This window comes from Ictalurus furcatus, chromosome 12 (genome assembly GCF_023375685.1).
Source record: "Ictalurus furcatus strain D&B chromosome 12, Billie_1.0, whole genome shotgun sequence".
NCBI lineage: Eukaryota > Metazoa > Chordata > Actinopteri > Siluriformes > Ictaluridae > Ictalurus > Ictalurus furcatus.
This window is the reverse complement of record NC_071266.1, coordinates 11,442,564-11,461,102: the sequence shown is the minus strand read 5'-3', so window position 1 is coordinate 11,461,102 and position 18,539 is coordinate 11,442,564. Positions and strand designations below refer to the sequence as shown.

The following is an 18,539-nucleotide window of genomic DNA, read 5'->3' as shown; positions in this document are numbered from 1 at the left end:
CTGGTGGATGATGTTAACCTCCAGCAGGTTTGATTGACAGCTGGAGGAACGCAGCGCATTCGGCATGACTGGGTTAGCGACGAGCACTTAGGCGTGGGATAGCATTTTGAAGGGTATTTTAGAGAGAAGCAAGGAGCACATAATCACCCTGAAAATATTCACAGACGTGCAGGGAATACTGAAGAGCAGCAGTGCTCTCAATCGCGCTGAAGGGTTTTTATATGATTCATGACTTTCTGTCCAGTCGTCATTTCTGCATATCGGTAGTGTTACTGTGCAATCTCCAATCTCAGGATTCGTGTATCATTTGTCATTTGATTCACGAGTCATATCCAGAAGGCATAGCATTCATGAGTACTAGAATTTCTGTTTAGTAAAACGTGTCATGTCTCAGCTAAGTGAAAAAATCTTGAATATAATCAAATTGATCGAGTATTTCCTATTATAAAATTACAATAAACCAAATCTATGATTATTAAACCTAGTTCTAGACACTTCCACTGATTTAAAGCTTGGAATTGTCTTGTTCTATTGGCTGAAAGGCTAATTTCTCTTATTTTAAGCATTTGTTTCTAGAAAACGATCTGCCAACAGAAAAACAACATGTAAAGCTGGAAATGTATCAAATCAGCTAAATAAAACTGCCTGAATAATTTACATTTGATTTATCATAATCTCATAATAAAAAAGATAAATTTGCCCATATTCAAGATACGTTCACTTGCTAATGTATCAACTTACACATCTGGTCAGCCAACGTTATTTATTTATTAGTGCATTTATTTATAGGAACTGGATTCTTCCTCATTTTATCCATAAGCAGATAAAATCATTTGTGGAATTATTAATTGCGACATTTATTTGACATGTAAATACTGTATTCCCAACTACTATATAAGACCCACCACTTGCCCTTAAGTGACATACAGTCAGGTCCATAAGTATTTGGACAGTGACAAGATTTTGGACACCACCACAATGGATTTGAAACAAAGCAATCAAGATGTGATTGAATTTCAGCTTTAATTCAATGGATTTAACAAAAATACTGAGTCCCGTCATTTTCACAGGCTCAAATGTAATTGGATCATTGATTAATAAACCGTTTCATGGCCTGCTTACTTGATATTTCATGAGGTAAAAGGTGAGATAAAAGGTGTGGAGTTGATTCCAAGCGTTGAGTTTGCATTTGGTAGCTGTTCATGGGAACTCTATATAACTATATGTAAAATAATATATATATATATATACATTTATAATATAAATATATATATATATATATAATTATACTATATATGATATAACTTTTCAATCATATCTTGATTCCTTCATTTCAAATCCATTATGGTGGTGTACAGAGGCAAATTTGTACAGAATATTGTGTCACTGTCCAAATATTTATGGACCTGACTGTATCACTGTAGTGCTTTTATTTTAAATTATTTAATATATATATATATTTTTTAACATCCTCCTGTTGTTGGGGGTTATCTGAAACAGCTTATCAGGTTTTAATGTTTTGTTTTGTTTTATGATATTTTATTTTTTAAACATGTTCAGCAGACAACTTGCTTAAAATAAACAAAAGATTCAATTAATGAAACTTGTACATTTATATTTAGTCATTTCTCACAAGGGACTGTCCAAACGTGCAACTTGGGACTGAAAAAAAAGAAAGAAAGAAAGAAACGTTTCCTTACAGGAATATACTAGTTTTGTATTAGAATATATGGCTGAATGCAAATCTCTGCACATCTAGAACAGCACGAGAGCCGAAATATCATCGTGAAGCCTTTTTCTTTTCTTTAAGACAAAACATCTCCTCATCTTACAGTCATGAGGAGAAACTGAATGCATACAAACGGATTCCCTTCCTTGACAACCTTCTTCTTTTGAGAATACAGACACACACAGACACACAGGTGTAAGACCTGTACATACTGTATGTCAATTCATGCACACGTTAATTATAAACTCTCCAGAGATGGCACTGGCTCTTGTTATTCCAGACTGTTGGACTCAGTTGTTTAATAATAAACTAATAATAAGCTAATAATAACCTCCATGCCAGCAGAACTCCATGCGGGCAGGGATGCGTCTGTGTTGATGGTACTGATCTCCATGGTGCTGCTTTTCTCCCAATTTAGAATGTCACTTTCCTAATAAACACAAAACACAGCCTTTTATACACATATAGTAATAACCTAATATACTTAACACATTTTATATGTTAAAAGTTCAATTTACAGTTTGTTATATTGCATTATACAAAAAAAATTTCTTCTTGAATCCCTTAGAGCTCTCTGTGTTACAGGTGATCTGCAGAAGTGTAAATAAATACGATGCTTGACTTTGTGACTGGTTGGTAAAGTAATGTAAAGTCTCCACGAAATGGCTTCGGGCTTTCCGAAACATGACTTGATTCTGTTGAAATAGGAAGTCAGCGTGGTGGTGTGTAGAAACGTTTGACTGTTGCGTTCAAGCTGCACCACAATCCCCGTCCAATCTAAACAAACCTGACAGAAACTGATGCTCTATTCCACTTACCTTGGAAGTGTGAAGTCGGAACTACTTCATTTTTTTACTTTCGTGCATTCGAGCTACAAACTGAGAAAACCACAGACACCTCCATGTTTGCTTTTTTTTGTTAACAACAATTTAGCCAGCTAACTGTGATGAGTGATGTGTATTTTCCACCTCAAAACAGTTAACTGTAGGGTCAGTGTTGGAGATTTAACAAGTGAATACACCTGTATATTATGATTATACTTGTAACTACAGTATAACTCATTTATCTGTATTTATTGTTCATGCTGTGAGCAGCCATGTTGATTCAATGTCACTTGCTGAACCTGGGGTTGAGGAGAGTTCCAGAGTAGGAAATTCTGAGTTTAGGGGGTGTTTTCTTTGATTTTTCCTAGTTGGAGATCACAAGTCAGAAGTCCTATTCAGAAATTTAGCTCAGCGGTTAAGACATTGAAGTTTTGATCGGAAATTCGTGAATTCCAATCCCAGCACCACCAACCTGACACTGCTGGGCCCTTGTGCAAGGCCCTTAACCCTCAATTGCTCAGGTTTATAAATGAGATGAATGTAAGTCACTCTGGATAAGGGCGTCTGCCGTAAATGTAAATATAAATGAAGGTTCTGATTACAGCATCGTGTGTGTTCATGTGGTTTTGGTAAGAGAAAAGTGGAGGTGTGAGAAAACTTCTGCTTTTTTTGTATCATCAATGACAAGAAGTTTATTTTGCCTTATGGAAAGAAACTGAAAACCTGAACAGTTAACATGCTACTTAAATTTTTACCATTTTCTCTAGGTGTTACATTCTGCCTTGACATTATTGTTATTGATACACCCCCGAATTGGAAAGCCGGAGCCTGTAGAACAGCACGAGCTCCAGAGGTGTATGACACTGTGGTGGTGTTCACGTCTGTAACCTGGTAAGTATTTCCTCCTAAATATTTCCACCAGGACTTGAAGGCAGCATTATTGAACTAGCTAAATGTGGAGAACAGTTTTAATGAGAGATTTTTCAAATACTACTGCTGGTAACAAGCTATTGAACAGCTACTCATACATATACATTTCTAGTGAGTATTTAATTGAATGAACATAAAGATTAGCACAAGCTTACATCATCAGAAACATTTCAACATTTAACCTCAAGTAATGAACTATAACATTAAACTGAGATTATTTTGTTGGTATTTTTGTCTAGAAATGCTATCATGTTGGTGTCCAGGTACAAAAAGCTCTGAAACACCAATTTAGATTTCAGTTGATCCCCATCCAGGGTGTTTTTCCTGCCTTTCACATACGATTTCCCAGGACCGGCTCCGGAGCCACCCTAATGAATAAAGTTGTTGTTTGCTTGTTGATTTAGGAACAGTCATCATGCTGGATGACGGAGCTGTAGTTCAACAACATAAATTCAAAAACAGACGCAGAAACGGAGATGAACTCAGGCTCCATCCATGACTCGGGAACCATTTCGGTTATATTTCAGCTCGACTCTGTGACTTATTCGAAGTAACAGGTAATAGTTCCAGGTAAAACCTTTTTCTCCAGTAGAAGCAGAGTGGGAACATTGGTTCAGTGGGCTATAAAACATTACCCTGATGATCTATTGCCCCCAAGCCATTCTGTTTCCTGTCTTTACCCTACATTAGTCTTGAACTCAGCAGTCATAACCATGTATACTGATAGAAAAGAATTACTCTTGCTTCCAGAGGTGGGGGGGGGGGGGGGTTGGTGGTTATTTAAAGCCCTTATAAAAAAGAGAAGGACCTAGTTTCCCTTCCTGACAGCCGAGATCTCCAGAGAGACGCCAAAGGAGCTGTCTGTGTGCCTTCATCAAGAACATTTCAACAATCTAGTAACTCAAAAAACAGCAATTTAGACAATATATTCAACCAATACACGTTCCCATAGAAATTGAGCATCTCCTTTGGTATGGTTACTCAACCATGCGTTAAATTACAGACTTCCTACAGTAGTTCCTACAAACCATCATGCACATATTTGCATTTTTTTACCAAGTCCATGTTTAACCATATTGTCATTTGAAGCCAAGTAAATCCAAGGTTATGACTGTACCAGCAATGCGGCACGACGATACCATCAACACTCAGAACATGCTGTAAACTTAGACCTACAGAACAAATCATGCAGATTCTCCCCAACTCTGTTTTATCCCAGCTTACTGACCATCAGTTGTCGTGTGTGAGCTCCTTCTCCTGACAGATACCAACCCGTGAAGGTGAAATCTAAGACGTGCTTTCTCCGAGACACCAGATCTTTGGGTATAGAGCTAAGTTCCCAATTCTGTATTGGCTAGCATTGCGCTGATTGGCCAGATCGCAATAAAAGATAGTATTGCAATATCACAGGTATCAGGTATGAATTATAATGCAATTTAGATGTGAGCTGATCAGGTTCGGAATTGAAGTTCATTCATTCATTCATCTGCAGTAAACACTTTATCCTGGTCAGGGTCACGGTTGAATCTGGAGTCAATTGTGGGAGGGAAGTGGTAGCTCAACGTTGGACTTCTGATCAGAAGGTTGTGAGTTCAAATCCCAGCACTGCCAAGCTGCCACTGTTGGGTCCTTGATCAAGGCCCTTAACCCTCAACTGCTCAGTTGTATAAATGTAAGTTTGTATAAGGGCATCTGTCAAATGCTGTAATGTAACCTAGGGGTAATTTAGTGCCGAGAGGAAGGGAGGAAGAAACCGGAGATCCTGGAGGAAACCGACATCAGGAGAACAATTCATACATACATATAATTCATACAAAAATTCATACATACATACAGTGGAGGAAATAAGTATTGAACCTGTCAACATTATTTTCAGTAAATATATTTCCAATGAGGTTATTCACATTAAATTTTCACCAGACATCAGTATTAACTCAAGAAATCCACACATATAAAGAATTCACAACAATAAAGTCAATAAATGAAGTTATGTGTAATAAAGAGGAATGACACAGGAAAAAGTATTGAACACGCTAAGAAAAAGCAGTTCTCCAAGGCAAGGTAAGGAAAGGAACCAGCTGAAATCCATAAGTAATACTGGAAGACTTCATATAATTGAAGGAACGACGAATGGAGCCCTTGAGAAGAATCTGCTGCCATCCACCAGGATGATGAAGATGAGACGTGGGTGGACTTCCAGCAGGACAACGATCCAAAGCATACAGCAAAGGAAACTCTCAATTGGTTTCAGAGAAAAAAAATCAAGCTGTTAGAATGGCCCAGTCAATCACCTGACTTGAATCCAATTGAACAAGATTTAAAGACAATATGTTTAGAAGAATTCGCCAAAATCACACCTGATTACTGCAACCGATTAATTTCTTTATACAGGAAGCATCTTGAAGCTGTCATTACAAACAAAGGCTTCTCTACTAAGTGTTAAATAAATTTCAGTTAGCGTGTTCAATACTTTTTCCTGTGTCATTCCACGTTATTACACATAACTTCATTTATGGACTTTAATGTTGTGAATTCTTTATATGTGTGGATTTCTTGAGTTAATACTGATGTCTGGTGAAAATTTAATGTGAACAACCTCATTGGAAATATATTTACTGAAAAAATTTTTTGAAGCACCCAATACTTATTTCCCCCACTGTATGCTTATAAATCAGAATGTGTATCGTACTGATGCATTAAGTGTCCTCTAATTAGGTCACCATTGCGTGTGTGTGTGGTTCTCCGCTTCATCCTCGTAATATTTGCCTGTGTGACTTTTTCCCCAGAGGAAGCAACACAACTCCGTAGTGTAATTTACAGCTTCCGTGAAGAGAGACAGAGCGCAATCATGTTGACGAAGGACAGAAAGAGGAAAGGATTGTTGGGTAACACAGGAATTCTCCCTCCCCAGCTCTCTCTCTCTCTCTCTGCTTGTCAGTCTCTCCTCCATCAACCCTTTCTCTCTCTCTCGCACGCCCACTCATCTCTCTCTCCTCCTCCTCTGTATCTCGGCTCTTCACAGAGCCTCAACTTCAGAGCGGCGACAACATCTGCGCAAGAGCACACGCAAGAGACAGAGAGAGAAAGAGCGAGAGCGAGTCTGAGAGGCTTTTCTGAGCATCAGCAAGGAAAACAAGATACACAGACAGACAGGGACATAAGAATCGAGACAGCGTGTCTGCACGTGTGTCTGGGTGTGTGTGTGTGTGTATATGTATGTATGTGAGTGTGTAGTTGTGTGTGAGAGTCCGAGGGCACGCTGCCTCCCCGAGGGGGTCGCGAGGGGCGAGGGCTGAGAGGAGGGTGGCTCAACGCTCTCTGCTCTCTCGCCCTGCGCTTCTGCTGCCCCCTCCGCCGCTCCTCGCCGCCCCCTGTGCCGCTCATCTGCCCCTCTCCACCTGCCACACAGACGTTCCTCTGCCCCCCGTCCTCGCCGTGGTGCGTGTGCAGCATGGAGCCGGAGCGTGACGTGGCCGAGCCAGAGCGGAGAGAGCGTGCCGAGCCTCTGAGTGGCGTGGAGCGCACCATCGTTCAGGACACCTGGGCACGAGTGTACGAGAGCTGCGAGGACGTGGGCGTGGCTGTGCTCGTCAGGTTCGCCCACCTTTCTCACACACCTCTCACACATCTTTATCTTTCTTTTTATCATGTATTAGTCTGAAAAAGTTTTTACAGTTTTGATCATCTAACACAACTTAGACACAACACACAAGTCTATCTTTTTAAAATGATTTGAACATTTTAGAATCATGATGATTTTTAAAATTCATTTTTAGTTCATTGTTCTAAGAATCTGATTTGACGTATAATGCAATTGAGAATATGAACATCTTTCATACACTTCATTATTTATCATCTAAACTTTTCATTTAGTCTTCTTTCTGTTGTTGTTTTGTTTTTTTCTTTCAGCCCTCTGACCTAAAGAAATCAGTTGTTGAGACAACTGAACTAAATTGTAATCTTCCATAAATTTAATTTCCATTCATCATAATGAAAGGGCTCAAAATGAGGAGCGAAATCTCCTCAATGATTACGCAAAGTGAAATTTACCATTCCTATTTAGGAGATAATAAAATAAATACCATAAGCTGAAAACACACACACAGACACACACACACATACACACATTCACACTTTATTAGTCCATCCCTGCATGATTTCAAAATTTCTTTTAGGTCTTCTCATTTTTATGCTTTTATGAAATTATACAGGCTTAGTGGTTAGCACGTTCGCTTCACACCTCCAGGGTTGGGGGTTCGATTCCCGCCGGGGCCATGTGTGCGCGCAGTTTGCATGTTCTCCCCGTTCTGCGGGGGTTTCCTCCGGGTACTCCGGTTTCCTCCCTCAGTCCAAAGACATGCATGGTAGGCTAATTGGCTTGTCCAAAGTGTCCATAGTGTATGAATGGGTGTGTGAATGTGTATGTGATTGTGCCCTGCGATGGATTGGCACCCTGTCCAGACTTTACCCTGCCTTGTGCCCGATGCTCCCTGGGATAGGCTCCAGGTTTCCCCGCGAAGGATAAAGCTGTATAGAAGATGGATGGATGGATTTATGAAATTATACATTATGGATGGACTAATGAAGTGTGTGTGTGTGTGTGAGAGATGAATGTAAATGTGCAAATTAAAATTTAATTATTAGCTCTTGGATCAGAGTTGCTGTTGTAACTGCTTTTCCAGTGTATCGTGTATATTATTATTATTATTATTATTATTATTATTATTATTGTTATTATTATTTTCCATACATGCTGAGTTGCATGTTTTATTAGTTAATAAATGCCGCATGTGGACATAATAAACTAGTAAAGCTATGTACTCTGATCCCATCCATTGTGTTGTTAATCACAGTATATTTAAATTCCTAAAATGTTATGGTTCAAATGATCCAAAGACAGGAAAAATGTCTCATTGAGAATTTGTAAGGTGGTCATTAAGCTAACGTGCGTCTGCTATGTCATTGTGCATTCTGGGTTATGTAAGGAATAAACCACACACCGTGTTGTACTGTCAGATGAAAATAATATGATGAAGCGGAGTTACTGTTTCCGCCCTGGAGTTGATTATTTTCCTATAACAGCACGCCCCCAATTGTTTTATTCCTCTTACACCACCGCAATTTACCAAGATTTAAAATTTTCTATTGATTAAGGATTCATCACAGATTTGTCCATTTATAGTTACACTTAATGTTGTGGAATGTCCTTGAAACAAGTTAGTTCCTGTTCTCACTTACGATATAGCAGCTATAAACAGTCGTTACATCACCAGCATCGTTTTATTCCTCTCTTGAATTACTAAAAAAACAAAACATGGCTTGTCATGTTACTGAGAAACCACAAAGTGTAAACTCCTCTGTTCTGAAGATGTTGGAAAACCTAAAGCTACAGCTTTACCTCTGACTGTTGCAAAGCTCTGACACTGGAGACTCCTTCCATAAATGTTAAATAAACGTCTCCTTACAGAAACAATTATTACAAATCCCTGTGAACAAGCTGTTTCTATAGAAACCATAGCGGATCAGAACAAGCACATTAATATAAAGCTGTGATTTGCAGCTGCGCTACTGTCAGAGCTGCTGTTTTAGAAAATTAAGTAACACCTTCTGACCAATCACAATCAAGAATACAAAAGCACTGTGGTGTTACTTTATATCATAGATGCAAAGAAATTCCATATCGGTGTTTCTCCTCACAGCACAGTCTCCTGAAATAGTTTAGTCGATGTGGAACGCCGTCCGTCGACTATGAAGGTGCCATCACACATTTTTTCTCAGCTCTCCAGAGCTGTGTGTGTGTGTGTGTGTGTGTGTGTGTGTGTGTGTGTGTGTGTGTGAGATCGGGGAATGCATTGTGTCTCGCACTCTTTTTAACACTCACCTGACTGAATTTCATGCTGTGGGTAGACAGAGAACACAAAAACACCTCTTTCCCAGAACTAGAAATAAATAAAGAGAAGAGAAAATCGTACTTGTTTACTCACGTATGAGGGAAGGGTTTAGTTTCTGGCAGTGGATGAGGGTGTCCATATCTTTGGACTCGAGCAAATTTGTAGCAGCACATGGACGTTTGTTTTCCAAGTAGGCACTCGAAAGACAATGCGTTCCAGTAAAACAATAGGGACATGTTATGAAAAATAAACTATGAACTATTAATTGTTTTTTAAGAAGTAAGATGCTAGGACAAATAAAATCTTCCCTAAGGCTGCGTTCACATTAAAAAAAAAAAATTTTTTTTACTTTCTAGGAAAGCGCAGAATGGCATCAATTGATTTTTTAACCTCCCAACCAATCGTGTATTTTCAGTAAGTAAGTGACTACAGTACCTAACTTGCGTTAAACATACAGTACATAACTTGCACTAAAGATACAGTACGTAACTTGCATTAACCATACATTACATAACTTGTGTTAAAGATACAATATGTAACTTGGGATAAAGATACAGTACATAACTTTCATTAAAGATACAGTACGTAACATGTGCTAAAGATACACTACATAACTTGCATTAAAGATTCAGTATGTAACATGCATTTAAATGACAGGACATAACTTGTGTTAAAACTGCAATATGTAACTTGTGTTAAAGCTGCAGTATGTAACATGCGTTAAAGATGTATTACGTAACTTGTTTTAAAGCTACAGTATGTAACTTGTGCTTTTTTGTTTTTCAATCATAATACCAGATTAAACGATGCATTAAAGATGCATAAAGTCAGCATTGGAATAATATATTGAGGTCTGTAGGGTAATTAAATCACTGGACAGCGTGCACACACACACACACACACACACACACACACACACACACACACACACACTGTTCTAAATGAGTGAAACCCAGAGGACTCGTTAAAATAGAATTCTTCAGGTTACCAGGACAACGGTCAGGAAGAACGATGTGATTTTGGGTTAGAGGTGATAAGCAAATCCCTGTAGTGTCTCCACCGGGTGTGTGTGTGTGTGTGTGTTTCATCTGAGGATAGCAGTAGCCTTTATTGGCCATCTGAGGTGTTTTGGATCCGTTATGTTGTTCCAGTCGTCCTGTAATGTGTATGTGTGATCCCTCTTGGAAGCTCGGAGCCCTGAGATTCTCTCCCTTAAGAACAGGTGTTAAAATCTCTCAGATCTAGGGCTTCAGCCTTTCCCCGAAACCAAGTCTCTCCTGGACATTTCTAGGACTCTAGGCAGATTTCCAACAGCTGCATTCTTAAAATGAAAGAAAAAAAAAGAAACAAGAAAAAAAGCAAACATACAAACAAGCCCTGATCTAATCATCTAATCACAGAGTTGCTCATTTCACAGCTGATAGACATTTGGCTTGTGATCCTATTTCACACATTTTTTTGGAAATGATTAAACTGGCAAGTGTGTCTCGTTTTTGCTCTTGCCTAAAAAAGAAAAGCCTATTATTATTAAACACTTAACGAATATAAAATAATTACCATGCAATGTGTATGCAGTTGTTATTGTTGTTATGGTAACATCTCGGATGGCGTGATCTCACTTTATTCTGTCCCGTGTCGAAAAAAGTGTCGTTACAAAGCACTGACACCAGAGACTCCTTCCACTAACGTTAAATGTTTCCGAATAGAAAGCTTCACCACATCAATGAGTATAGGTTATTCTTTGTTGAACAACATGTTTTTTAAATCTCTTCATGGAGCGTCTGCTACATACGTCCCTGTGAATGAGCTGTTACTATAGAAATGATGACATAATAGAAAGGGCATGTTAATATAAGCATGTTATTTATGTTCAAACCTGGAACTACTGTCAGAGCTGCCTTCTTATTCGAGATTAAACCGTGTTGCGGTTTAATACGCTACATTTCAGCAAGTTCTGTTGTAGTTGTTACTTTGTACTTTGTTATTTATTTCAATTTAATCATTCGGAAGATGCTTTTTTCCCAAAGGCCATACAACTACGAAAGAATCCAATCCAAGTATCAATCCAATCTATTTAAGAATCCACACCTGAAATAGATTCAGAGCTGTTGGTTGTTGTGTCTTAATCACATAAACATAGACGTACAGGGGAACAAGCTTGGCATCGATGATTAAAGCCGAGTCTTCATGCATTCGAGGGTGTGAGGGAATCTGCAGAGAGAACTGAGATGGGAAGTTTCACCATCATGGATTCTAGACTATTGTGATTGGGAGGGAACATTTATGAGGACAAAATGGGGACATGGAGGACAAAATGTCATCAATTCAAATATTATGTATACTGTCTATAAAAGCTTGTCGTGAAATGCAACCCTAAGGTTCCTGTATGGATTTGATGTTCCATGATAATGAGCCTTTCAGGATTGAGAAATGTTCTACACCCTTAAATTTCTCTGAAAACTGAAAAGGTCAAGAGCCATACACGGACACTAAAAACTCACATCTCTATCTTTGGTTCTCTCTTTTTCGAACTAATTAAAAGTCCTTATTTGGCTCTGCAGCGCGAAGTCATTTAAATTCATCGCCGCAAGCATAAAGGATAATATGATATCTCAACTAATAAGATCTTAAGGAAGGAGTCATCAATTTTTAATTTCACGAGTACATTTCCGCCCGCAGGCAAATGCCATCGTGAAATCTCATTTCATTTATAATGAGAGTTTACAATGGGCCAGAGTTACACTAACAATATTCAAGTCATGAAACATAGCATTGCTCTCATGGGAGATAAACATAAACATAGGGAGGAAATATAAAGTTATTACAAAAGTCATTTTTCACATCACTTGCCAGCAGTAATGCTTTATTTCTGACTGCTACAAAGCATTGACACTGGAGACTCCTTCCAGAAATGTTCAAATAAACATCAAATATACATTATTCTTTCTTAAATAACAACACATAGTTTGATATGTTTATTAGTCTTAGGTAATGTAAGTCCCTATGAAAGAGCTGTAACTAATCAAAAATGTTTCTAATTAGAACGAGCACTTTAATATAAACGTGTGATTTGCAGCTGCACTACTGCTTTTCTAGAAAAAATAATCAACACATTCTGACCAGTCCAGAATTCTACAAAACTGTTTATTACGTACTAGTACTGGGCTAACGTGTTTTTGTGAGTGTTTACAATTAAATTTTGTCTTCTTTTTTTTTTTTGGAAATCAGATGGGTAAGAACTACATTTTCAAAAAATAGTGTATACATGTACATGAGGGTGGGGGCTTCATCATATAAAAATACCACTAGCTTTGGGGTTTTTTGGGAGGGGTTCTTTATTAGCTACAGTACTATGTTATATAAATTGAGAATAAAGTCATACTTTTTCCACACCAGTTCCTTAAACCAGAACCGGTTCATGGATTTCATCAAGGCTTTATGAATCTGTCATCGAATATACTTCTCGACATGATGTGCTGTACTCAACAGTGAGGTCTATAAAACCCTGGCTGTACGCCACCTCGGTTTCATTGAGGTTCCTACAGTTAAGGCATGTTTACATGGCACTTAAAATAACTTCCTACATAAACACTGGTTCAGGAAAAAGGAGGTCAGTTCGGGGTTGGTGTAAACTCCATTTACTTCGAAAGGCTTTGCCATGGGCACGATTGGTGTAAACATATAGATTCCTCCGGGATTTCTTTTGTCAAAGAGTCTTTCAAGTGTACCACTTTAACGCATCCAATCCCAGATTCGCTTATGTTAGCAACACGAAAAGTCAATCTCTGAAAAGCCATTGTTAATACGATGTGGTCTTAATAGCCATGCACGTCCTGCTTTGTGTTTCCATTCGATAAAAGTGTATTAATTAGCGTCTCGACGTCGGATGAAAGTGAATCCGGTCGGTTTTTTCTAAAGGGAGCAGAACTCACTGTGCTGAATCTCAAGCAGAAACAGGGTTACACAATTTCTGCTTTATTAGTCCAGTTCCCGCTCGATGTGCTTATTATGGGATGTTCATAATCAACACTGAGGCATTCTGGCAGGCAGAGACACAGTGAAATATTGGCAGAGGGATTTCTCTCTTTCTCTCTCTCTCTCTCTTTCGCTCTCTCTCTCTCTCTCTCTCTCTATCTCTCTCTCTCTCTCTCTCTCTCTCTGCACCTGCCTCTCATTTTCCCTGCTGTGACTTAATGACATCCCTCTCGTCAGAGCATCAAAACCACTTCAGCTCTGCAGTGCAATCATCCAGCACATTCGCCTCCTTCTCTTCTTCTCTCTTCCTCTATCTGACAATCTTCCTCACCCCCTGTCTTTAACCCTCCATCATCTGAGTAGTCCTCCTTTCAGAACGTCTCCTTCCGTCCATCACGATTGCATGCAGTTTATATTTGTTGGAGTGTCTCTCTGGTACGTCTTCACATTTCCGTTTTCAGAAGGAGGCTCTAAGCTATACATTCTATACAATACTCTGGAGGAACCTTTAAATATTTATGTAGAACCCTAAAACAGTGTTTCCCTGTGAGAAAAGGTTCAAAACAGAACACTTTTTTACAAGGACCATTAATTGTCCAATATGCCATTAAAGAACCTGAAAACGCCTTTTTTTCTATTTGAGTATCTGGGACTTCAGTACCTCCTGACACTTCCATTTTTAAGAAGAAGGCTCTAATCTATCTGCTCTCTGCATCCTTTGACTGTCTCTATGGGAGAACCCTTAAAGATTATATGTAGACACCTGCAACAAAGTGTTTCTCTATCAGGAATCAATCCATGTAAAACCTTTTGTCGACCCTAAGAACCCTTAATTATCCTTAGAACTCTTTTTTTGTAGTTGCTGTCTACAGTATTTCACGAAGCTTTCCTGTGTCATAAGGAGTCTCTAATCTATAACCCTTAAAGAACCCTTAAAGAAGCTTTTTTCTATTTCCTGAAGGGTCTCTTTACAATTTGTTTTCAGAAGAAAGCTCTAATCTCTACACTTCTTTAGTTGTCCCTCTGGAAGAACCCATTTTACGTTTCTGTACAGAACATAAGGGTGTTCCTATCAGAAAGAGTCCCATGTAGAAACATTTTTGGAAGCTAAGAACCCTTATTTATTCAATGAACTCTTAAAGAACCCCTGAAATTCCCTTTTTTCCATTTGTTAGAGTGTCTTCAGTACTTCATTACCTCCAGAGATTTTCTTTTTCATTGTACAGGTATGTTCTTGACCGAAAAGGGGTTATGATGTAGAACCCAACAACAATGTGTTTCTCTATCAGGCACCAAGTAGGAACATTTTTGGAAGGTACAAACCCATTATTATCCTATGAAACTATAAAAAAATAAATAAATAAATAAAAACATGAACTCTTTTTGAATCCATTGGAATGCCTCTGGTATGTCAGTACATATGCACTCTATACATTCTTCCGTTGTCCCTCTGAGGAACCATTAAAGTTTCTATACAGAACTCTACAATAGAATGTTTTCCTATCAGAAAGGTTCCAAGCAGGAACATTCCATTTTACCCTTGAAAACCCTTGAAGAACTATTCTTTTTAATATCTAGAACCTGTCAGAAGATTCATATTTAGCTTAGTGCATGCGTTTCTTGCTCAGACTGGACAAGTCAAATTCCCAATTTGTTTAACCTTCTTTCTTTCCCAGGTTCTTCGTGAACTTCCCATCGGCAAAGCAGTACTTCAGTCAATTTCGAGAGATGGACGACCCAGAGGAGATGGAGAGGAGCTCCCAGCTGAGGAAGCATGCGTGCCGTGTCATGAATGCCATCAACACAGTGGTGGAGAACCTCCACGATCCGGAGAAGGTCTCGTCTGTGCTGGAGGTGGTGGGGAAAGCCCATGCTGTCAAGCACAAAGTCGAACCTATGTACTTTAAGGTAAAGGCAGTAACCTGACCTCCATGAATATTCAGGTCATGTTATAAGATATTTAGCAAATGAAAACTGTTCTTCTTTTCAACTTCTTTTCTTCCTTTTCCACCTCAGATTCTAAGCGGTGTGATCCTCGAGGTTCTCTCTGAAGACTTGGGCAACTGTTTCACAGACGAGGTGCAGATGGCCTGGTCCAAACTGATGGCACTGCTCTACTGGCACATCACTGGAGCGTACCAAGAGGTGGGCTGGGTCAAACTCTCCAGCTCAGCCGTCTGAGAACCAGCCCGAATACACACTACCATGCATGGTGCACTGCCCTCCTGCTGAATATTCTGAAAAGGATTGACAAGTCATTGTCATAGAAAAAGACTGGTTTTATCCAAACACACACTCACTACATCATCTTTTATTCTGGTCCTTCTTTATCGCACAGTGTCTTTATTGCAGGGATTTGGAGTAGAGAGAATAGAAATAAGGGAATCTTCTGTAAACTCATCATCCACCCCCACCCCCCTTTAATTTCCATTTCTGTTTTAATGTAATTAGGGAAAATTTATATCTAACCTACCCTTCATTTAAACCAGCAAGCAAACAAAAAAAAGTAGCCCCTCAAAATTTTATTCCACAAAAGACATTTGAATTGAAATATTCTCAATTTCATACAAATTGCACTCTTAGAAAATTGGTTACATCTAGCACCTAAATGGTTGTTCATTTGTCCCTCTGGTGGAACCCTTAATGATTATATGTAGAAGCCTACAAACTGCTTTATTATCAGAAGAGATTCCTAGTAGAACCTTTCTGTAAGAAGTGATCCCTTAATTTCTAATGAACCATTAGAGATCCACTAAAGATTCCTTTTTTTATTTCCTGAAATGTCTTGATTACTTAAGTCAGCCCTAACATTTCGTTTTTCAGGAGGCTCTAATCCATACACTCTATATACGTTTTTCGATTGTCCCTCTGGGAGAACCTTTAGAAGATATGTGTAGAATCCCTCAAAAAAGTGTTTTTCTTTTAGAAAAGAAAGTTAAGAACCCTTAATTATTGAAAGAACCCTTAAAGAACTGTTAAAGGAACCCTTCTTCTATTTTGTTCCTAAGAACACTAATCTATACATCATAGATTCCTTGATTTGTCCCTCTGGGGAACCCTTCATAGTTTTATGTAAAACGCTACAACAAAGTGTTTACCTGTCAGAATGGGGTTCCAAGCAGAAACCTTTTTCTAAGCTAGGAACCCTTATTTATCCAATGAACCCATTTTTTCTATTTGAATGAGTGTCATGAATACTTCAGTACCTCCTGACCTTTCATATTTCACGAGGCTCTAATCTTTACATTCTATATGTTCTTTGGTTGTCCCACTGGGAAACCCCTTAGAGGATATACTATATGTAGAATCCTGCAACAAAGTGTTTTTCTATCAGAAAGGGTCCCAAGTAGAAACCTATTTGGAAGGTAAGAACTTTTAAACATCAAATAAACCCTTAAAGAACCTTTTTTATTATTTATTTTTATTTTAACCTTTCTTGGAGTGACAATCCCAAATAGAACCCTATTTAGAAACCTAGAACCATTAATCATTCAAGTAATCTGCTGGAATTCAGTTACAATCATCTCGAGCTAATTAACATCATTAATTAAAGTCATTGTTATAGCATTTTTAAACCCCCTTGGTAATCTTTACCAAGGGGTACCAATCATTTTGGAGTTGACTGTACTTGGTGAAGTGATAAATTCAAATTATTGCTTCTTAGATCAGTTCTATACTCCTACCATCCACATTTAATGTCCAATCAACATGTTCAGGATGCAAGAACATTCTCTGGTTTCTGGTTTTTTCAAAATCTTATAGATATGTGTACAAGATTTTAGACACTGAAGTACAAAAAAAAGCCAAACAGGCCACGCCCACAAAATGTAATGCTACATTGGTTATTTGCTGCTTGCTGGTGTATGTGCAGGGTAACAGTGTGTTCATGTCATCCTGGAATTGCTGTAATTACAAGATTACCGTTTTATAGCTGCATAAACAATGGAAAAATCGATACTCTATGAAAGCTAGCAGTGAGCGAAAACATATTTTAAAAAGAAAGTAGACTTCATTATTGAGTATGAGGTTACTAGATAATGATAGGGACTGTTTGATAGACACATATAAATAAATAAATAAATAAATAAACCGTGTGAAATCCTGATGTTAATTTCGTAACATTGCTGCAATTCCTTCAGCTGTGAAATGTCCGAGCTTTCAGAAAATTCCACCGGGTAATTATAGTCCTGCAAAGTCAAAAACTTGTAATTATCATAATTTACCATAATTACAGTGAACACACTGCTTTGTGTGTGTGTGTGTGTGTGTGTGTGTGTGTGTGTGCGCTTGTGTGTGGTTGTGTGTGTGTGTGTGTTTGTGTGTGTGTGTGTGTGTATATGTGTGCATGTGCATGGTTGTGCATCACACAGGTACTGCATATACTAAACAGCCATGAATAATGTATAGCTAATGTCTCCCTTGGATGTCAGTCATGATATCAGTCATTCCGAGTTTATACACACACACACACACACACACACACACACACACACACACACACAGCTGCGCTTATCACTATAATGAGGCTGCAGTATGGCTTCTGACTGTCCTAATGCAGTGTCAAATATATGAGCATACTCACTATCCCCTGAACTGGCGAATCATGAGCACTATGTAGCACACTAATGCAGGTAATGGAATTAACACAGGATTAGCATCATAAATATCACAATCATAAATATCTCGACATCATCACGGTCCTGTGGACGTGTCCCAAATTACACGCCATATTCAATACATAGGGGAGATAACCATCATCATAAAAAATGTCTGAACATCATTAGGGTACTTTGGACGTGGTCTAAACCACATACCATATTCACTACATAGGGCAGATAAACTCCAGCACCATCCCAAACATCTCACCATCTATCCAATGTGGATGTGTCCCAACCCACACATCATATTCACTACATAAACACAAAAAACTTCATCAATACCAACCCAAATGCTTTACTAGCTGCCTAATGGGGACGTGTCCCAAACCACATAATGTTGTTACTATATAAATGCCATCCACACCATCCAAACATCCCATCCTATATCTAATGTTGATGTGTCCTAAATCACACATCCTTTAATCTATATAGTGTGTATAAATACCACAACATACATAACCTCAATCCACTGTGGATGTGTCCTAAACCACACACCTTACTCACTATATGCTATAAGAGCATATAGCATAAG

General features: G+C 38.5%; 1 protein-coding gene across 1 annotated transcript; it reads left to right on the top strand.

The window, feature by feature from the left end:
- The first annotated feature begins 6,728 nt into the window (after window positions 1-6,728).
- On the top strand, window positions 6,729-17,540 carry cygb2 (cytoglobin 2). Its single transcript, XM_053638394.1, has 3 exons — window positions 6,729-7,077; window positions 15,026-15,257; window positions 15,366-17,540. Exons 1-3 carry the CDS (start codon window positions 6,935-6,937, stop codon window positions 15,528-15,530), a joined length of 540 nt encoding a protein of 179 aa, XP_053494369.1. The 5' UTR covers window positions 6,729-6,934; the 3' UTR covers window positions 15,531-17,540.
- The last annotated feature ends 999 nt before the right edge of the window (window positions 17,541-18,539 follow it).

Coding starts and splice junctions, on each gene's coding strand:
- cygb2 (XM_053638394.1), top strand. CDS start 6,935: ATGGAGCCGGAGCGTGACGTGGCCGAGCCAGAGCGGAGAGAGCGTGCC. Junction 7,078..15,025: donor GGCGTGGCTGTGCTCGTCAG/GTTCGCCCACCT, acceptor TTTCTTTCCCAG/GTTCTTCGTGAACTTCCCAT. Junction 15,258..15,365: donor TCGAACCTATGTACTTTAAG/GTAAAGGCAGTA, acceptor TTTCCACCTCAG/ATTCTAAGCGGTGTGATCCT.